The sequence below is a fragment of the Myotis davidii genome, unplaced genomic scaffold (genome assembly GCF_000327345.1).
Source record: "Myotis davidii unplaced genomic scaffold, ASM32734v1 scaffold292, whole genome shotgun sequence".
In the NCBI taxonomy this organism is placed as follows: Eukaryota; Metazoa; Chordata; class Mammalia; order Chiroptera; family Vespertilionidae; genus Myotis; species Myotis davidii.
Genome location: NW_006285042.1, coordinates 2,228,546 through 2,235,145, shown reverse-complemented (window position 1 = coordinate 2,235,145; position 6,600 = coordinate 2,228,546). Strand labels below are relative to the sequence as shown.

Genomic DNA, 6,600 nt, shown 5'->3' with positions numbered 1-6,600 from the left:
GCTACATTGAAATTAATAATTCATATTCATCAAAAGACACCATTTAGAGAAAAAAAGAGTCATAAAGTGGGTGAATATATTTGAATATATAAACAACAAAGAACTCTTAGCCTGAATATATACATATCCTCACTCGAGGATATATTCCCATTGATTTTTAGAGAGAGTGAAAGAGAAAGGGATAGAGAGAGAGAAATATCCATGTGAGAGAAACACATCGATTGGTTTGATTGGTTGTTTCCTGCATGCATCTTGACTGGAATTGAACCTGGGATTCCTTTGGCCCGCAGGCTGATGCTCTATCCACTGAGCCAAACTGGCTAGGACTTAACTTGAAGCATACAAACAAATAGAGAAATGGACAAGAACTAGACCAGACACTTCACAATAGAGAATATGTGTATGGATAATAAAAACCCAAAGAGGTGCTCAACCTCATTATTCTTCAGGGAAATGAAAATTAAAATCACATGATATGCTGCTACACACACCCACGTGGCTAAAAAGAATTTAAATGAAAATACCAACTATTGGGAAGGACGAAAAACAACTAGAACTCTTATACACTGCTTGTGTGAATATTAACTGGCATAATCTCTTAGGAAAACTGACAATGTTTACTACACTACAGTTGAACATATGCCTTGGTAATTCCAGTCCTAGATACATACCTAAGAAATATATGCATATGTGTACTAAAAGATATGAGCAAGCATGTTTAAAACAGCACTACTGCTATTATAAACTAAATGCCCCAAGTTAAAATTTACCCAAAGTTCATCAGTGGTAGAATGGATAAGTTGCGGTATGTTCATACAACATATACTCATAAAGCAACAAAAGTGAGCAAGCTATCAACAGAGCAAGATGTCCAAGGATCTCCAGCTGTTCCAGCTGTTTGAGTCTTTCCAGACTAGGCCCCAAACATATGATGGAGAAGCCTTTGAGATGGTTCTAACCCTAGCCACTATCTGAATGCAACAGCATGAGAAACCTTGAGTGGGAGCAGCCCACCCGAGTCCATTCAAGCCCCACATTCAAATTATTGTGACTATTTTAAGTCCCTGTTTTAGGGATGAATGTACACAGCAATAGGTAACTGGAGTCTAGGTTGAAGTACTTAGGGGGGGAAATTAAACAGAATACATTAAATCTATAAATCCACTTTAAAATGTTTAAGGAAACAACTGAATTTGTAAAAAATCCCTCTTAAAAATGATTGTTTAATACTATGGTCATAAATAGAACAATAGATTTGTAAATTGAATTTAAAATCTTAAGAGAAAACTAAGTTTTAAAATTTCTACTTCCGCACATTGAATTTTAATTAAAAAACAAACCAACATCACAGTGAGAACTTCTTGGATAGCTGACTTTTCACTGAGCTTTTCAGAAAGTTAAAAGAAACAACACAGGGAAAGGAGCTGAGTGATTTATTGAGTGCTTCCGAGGTGCCATGTCATGTCCTGGGTGCTTTGCCCGAGTCAACTCTGGATCCTCACAACAACCCTGTGAGGCGGGTTTATCGTCCCCACTTTGCAGATGAGTCTCCGAGAGGCTATGGAGCTCGGCCAAGGTTCTGCCGTTAGTACAGGATGGACCCTGTGCCTTTTGCCCTCGAAGATGCCTTCTGCTGGCAGGAGAGCTGGTGGAGGTGAAATGGTCACCCAGGGCCCTGGTGTAGCTGTCGTGCTGGCATCTTGCCTGCGAGCCTTCCAGGGGAGGAAAGGGTGTGATCGCGGCCCTGTGAAGACGAACATGGCCAGAGAAAAGCATGGTCCAGGGATCCTTAAAGTTCAGGAGTGTGGATCGGAGCCAAGGGGGCTTGTCCCCTGGACATAACTTGGGAGTAGCTCTGGAGAGGAATTCTAGAAGCTGTGGAAAGAAAAAGAGGAAGGATTTCAGCACTATGGCTCCCGATAGCTTGCCTAACTTCATAGGGTTCTTTTACCCCTTTTTTTTTTAACCTCTAGAAATTCCCAATGTTTTAACTGTACCCTGTTGGGGAGCACATGAGACTTGGTTGGAAAGTTGTAAGGAGGACATTCTAAGAAAAGGGAAGTGTGTGGAAGGCCACCTGCCCTGTTTATCGGAATTCTGACTTAGGGGAGTGTCCAAAGCAGCGCCCCTAATTATTCCTCGACCTTTCCAAACAAGTCTGTGCACATGCAGACCCCCGGGTGTTTACTGGAATCCTATGCTTAAGCCCTGGATGCCCTTGCCTAGAGGATAATGCAAACACATGTGTCCTCTCCCAAGATTACTCACCCTGCTGATTGTATATAAAGATAAAAATACCAATAAAAGCCTAGAGGCAGGCAATTGAGGCTGCCTGGCAGCTATCAGCCGGGCCATCTCTTATCCCTGTCTTTCACAGGAAACTGTGGCGGAGTAATCTGTTCATCCATCATTCAGATAATGCAAACACGTGTGTCCTCTCTTAAGATTCTCACCCTGCTGCCCTGGCCGGTTTGGCTCACTGGATGGAGCGTCGGCCTGGGGACTGAGGAGTCCCGGGTTCGATTCCGGTCAAGGGCGTGTGCCTTGGTTGCGGGCGCGTCCCCAGTGGGGGGTGTGCAGGAGGCAGTTGATCGATGCTTCTCTCTCATTGATGTTTCTAACTCTCTATCCCTCTCCCTTCCTCTCTGTAAAAAATCAATAAAATATGTATTTAAAAAAAAAAAGATTCTCACCCTGCTGATTGTATATAAAGATAAAAATATCAACAAAAGCCTAAGGAGACAGGCAACTGAGGCTGCCTGGCTGCTATCAGCCGGGCCATCTCCTTTACAGGAAATTGTGGCGGAGTAATCTGTTCATCCGTGGGTCAGCCCGCCAAGGTGGTGCCCGCGTGAGGAGCCCCGGCAGTGGCCAATGCCTACCATATAAGGGCAGTTGTATCTTTGAATAATTTCATTCTAGAAAGAATATTAGGGTGAGTCAGGTTTGAAGTTATATAGTTTGATCCTCTCAATTTATAAGCGAAGAGACCAAGAGATCAACTTCTGTTGCCTCCTATGAAGAAGTTCTAGAACTGTACTTCCTAACACTAGCGAATGAGCTTTAAAAAATGCTGTGGAGAAAAATGGGGAGTTTTGTAAGCCCTCTGTCTTATTTTCACAGAGAGAGGGGTAGGCGTGAGGCCTGTGAAATGTAAGTGGAAGAAGAACCTGGGAATGAGCACCAGCTGCAGGCTGCTGGGCCCCAGAAGGCAGGGAGGGAACTGCTGCTCTGACTGGACACAGAGCCGCGGCAGGTAGAGTGACCCTCCCTCCTACAGACCCAGAACCTGAGATCCCAGGCCATCACCTGTCATGTCGCCTTCAAAGGCAAGTTTTCTGCCCAGGTTCTGGGGGGAAAGTGCTGTTTAACAACACTGACAGCTACCGAAACACCTTGCAGCCACTTCAGAGGGCAGGAGCCTGAAAGCAGGGTGGTGGTGGTCTGCCTCCTCCTGAGCAAATAAGGAAAACAGATGATGTCTGGCCATCACTTAGTTATTCAGGGGCTGAGAGCTAGTGTGAGTTTTCTCTGGGCCTCCATGCTTTTGCTGCTCCTTTTGTTGTCAGGGGATTCTGCTAATTGCCACCTTCCCTGAAAAGCCAGACTGCAGTAAATAAAAGGGGAAAGTCATGTAAGTCTGACAGAGAGCAAGAGAGACAGAGACAGAAAGAAAGCTTGCCAGATAATTCTACTCACATAAAAATGCCTTATACATTAAACTAGTGCTTTCCAACTGACAAACTGCCTTTATATATTTTATCTCAATTACTCCTCGCACACAGCAACCTGGTAAGGTAGACAGAGGCTACCTGTCTACCTATTAGTAAGTGTTAGTTATCTCTTAGATTACTGGTTACCCCTGTATACTAGATCCTCAGTAAACGTTTGTTGAATTGGTTCTTTGGCCCTTGGTATGCTGTCTTGGGCTCTGTCCCGAAGCACTCTTTCCCAATATACAATCTCCATATTGCAATCTCTTTCTCATTTGTTTATTTATTTAAATAAGAGAGAGAAAGGAGACAATATATAGTTTTTACTTTCCAACCACAGAGCTTTGAGAACAACTTGAACACAAAATCAGCCAAACTTCAGATTGCTTTTAGTGAATTAATGATAATGAATTCATTATTTGACTTAACTGACCACTTCACACGGATGTGTTTATTGAGCATCTCCTATAGCTAAGACACCAAACGGAACACTGTGAGAGTGTCCGTGGAATTAGATGGGAAAGTTCTAGTGATCACATGGGGCCTGCTGTAAGACCCTGCGTAGATACACTACCCAGCAGCACTGCTTTGCCTGTTAAAAGAAGTAGCGCCCATTTGTGTTCAATTCTGGGCACCTCAAGCCTAAAAAATGTACTCCCTTCAAAAAGAGCTGCAGTGGAAGCTCCGTGTTCAGCTGTAAACACTTGGACTGGTGTGAGGGACCAGCACGGTGTCAGTGTGGCGAAGCTGTGTCCCTCTCAACTGTGCAGAATGCAGCCAGCCTCCTGCCTCTTATGGAAGGGCTGTGCCGGGGTGAATAGCAACGAGCTTACAGTTTTGGTAACCGAAGAGCCAGGGAGGAGCTGGTGCATCGTGCCCTGCTTTAAAAGGAAACAACAGCAAACGGCTACCAGTCACAAGAGACTATGCTTATTCACTACAGCAGCCACTCTTGAAGGAGTTTAATGGCAAACAAATGAAACCAAACATCCAAAACACAATTCCAAAAGGGGGTCTCCAGTTTAAACTATCCCATTATCACGGGCTACACTGAAAGGGGTCTGAGATTTGGCCAATTCGATCATGTTTTCAAGTTGTTCTGAAGACGCTGCGGTTTGGAAGGAAACGATATGATTTTTCCTTTCTCTCTATTGCTTAAACAAACATTGAAAAACCTACTCTCTTTATACTGCAAATACCAGTACTTTAGAGAGTGGGTTATAGTGGCAATTTTCTCATCTTGAGCTTCAGAAATGGCTGCATTAGGAAGGAGGCATTTCCCAGGAGAGTATTAGCGGGGGCGGACCTCAGAGACGGAACTGTGACCTTTCACGTGGAACATCTGCACCGTCACACAGCGTAGGTGACAGGCTCCTCACAGCTCAAATGGAGAGAACTCTGAATCAAGTCGGACCCACCACCCAGCAGGGATGAAGACCATCTTAAGACATAAGAGAGATTATAGTGAAAGATAGCAGAGTTCTTGCTAAAAGACACTCCTGTGTCTTGGGCTTGTGTCTATTATCCTCTTGACTGGCTTCCCCTCTCCTCTTCTGAGCAACTCACTCTTTGCCTTCTCTCATAAAAGAAAGTAGTTAGGTGTTTTCACACCTTCCCTTAAGGGTCTCTCTCTTTTTCTCTCTCTCTTTCTTCCTTTATATCTTCCTTGCTTTCTTTTTTCAGAGGGAGAGAGACATTGATGTGAGAACAAACATCTGTTGGTTGCTCCTGCATTCCCCCTACCTGGGATCCCAGGCTTATGACCTGACTGGGAATTGAGCTGGCAGCCTTTCGGTGCACAGGATGATGCCCAACAATTACACCACACCGGCCAGTGCTTAAGTGGTTTTCTTTACAGGCAGAGGGAGAAGTGCTGATCTTGAAAGAGTCAGGATAAAAAACTACAGTGGGCGTTGGCCGGGTTGGTTCAGTGGATAGCGCATCAGTCCTCAAACTGAAGAGTCCTGGGTTCGATTCCGGTTAAGGGCATGTATCTGAGTTGTAGGCTTGCTCCCCACCTCCTCAAAATCCTCCAGCACCAGGCTGGTGGAGTCCTCACCCAGGCCGTCCCTGTCAGGCCGGGACATCCTGGCCTGGGAAGGCTGTGCTGGAGGGTGGGTGGCAGCTGGAGAGGGAGATCAAGGGGGCACGTATGGGAGGCAACCAATCGATGTGCCTCTCTCACATTGATGTTTCTCTCGCTCTGTTTCTCCCCCACTCTTCCATCCTCTCTAAAAATCAATGGAAATATATCCTCAGGTGAGGATTAACAACAGCAACACTGAAGTTGGGGTTACAGGGTGGTTTAGGAGGAAGAATAGATAGAGCAAGGCAGGAACATGGAGGAAAAGAAGGTCATAGAAAGATAAATACATGAACAATAAAATGGAGAAGATGTAAAGGACAAATATGAAGAGGGGAAACTGAGAAGAAGAAGGAAAGGAAGTTTCTCTTAGTAAGAGCAGCAAACTGAGACAACCAGGACTGAGCAGAAGTCAGAAGGAGGGAAGACAGAGAACAGACAGAGCCAGGAAAAGGGAAGGAAACCTGGAAGAGCATGAGAACAGAGAGCTGCTGGGAGTTCGGAGCGTGTTTCAGGGGGCAGGTGAGTTGGAGAAAGAGAGGGATCCACAGGACACAATCCTTATGCCTGGAGAGGGGCGTGGATGAGCAGGGAGGTGACTGTCAGCACAATGGGAAGGGGGCAAGGAGAGTGGACAAGGCCAATGGAGCAGGTCGACAAGTGATCTTGGGTGCTAGATAGATCCTTGGGATTACCCCAGAGTTAGCTCCATGGGGCTCTGGGGACAGGGCACCACAGGAGAGGATACATTCCAAACTTATACAACCAAACGTTTAACCTCTCTCGCCTCCTTTAGATATATAT

General features: G+C 45.2%; 1 protein-coding gene across 3 annotated transcripts in view; it reads right to left on the bottom strand.

Moving 5' to 3' along the window:
• Positions 1 to 254: 254 nt before the first annotated feature.
• POPDC2 (popeye domain containing 2) overlaps positions 255 to 6,600 on the bottom strand; it is a 29,095-nt gene continuing 22,749 nt past the window's right edge. The window contains exon 3 of one of the 3 annotated variants that reach the window (XM_015558502.1): positions 255 to 1,875. In XM_015558502.1, coding sequence (XP_015413988.1) covers positions 1,390 to 1,875 — 486 coding nt within the window. In that variant the 3' untranslated portion in view covers positions 255 to 1,389. The remainder of the gene's footprint in view (positions 1,876 to 6,600) is intronic. The other 2 variants (XM_006755366.2, XM_015558501.1) reach the window with 2 other exon arrangements.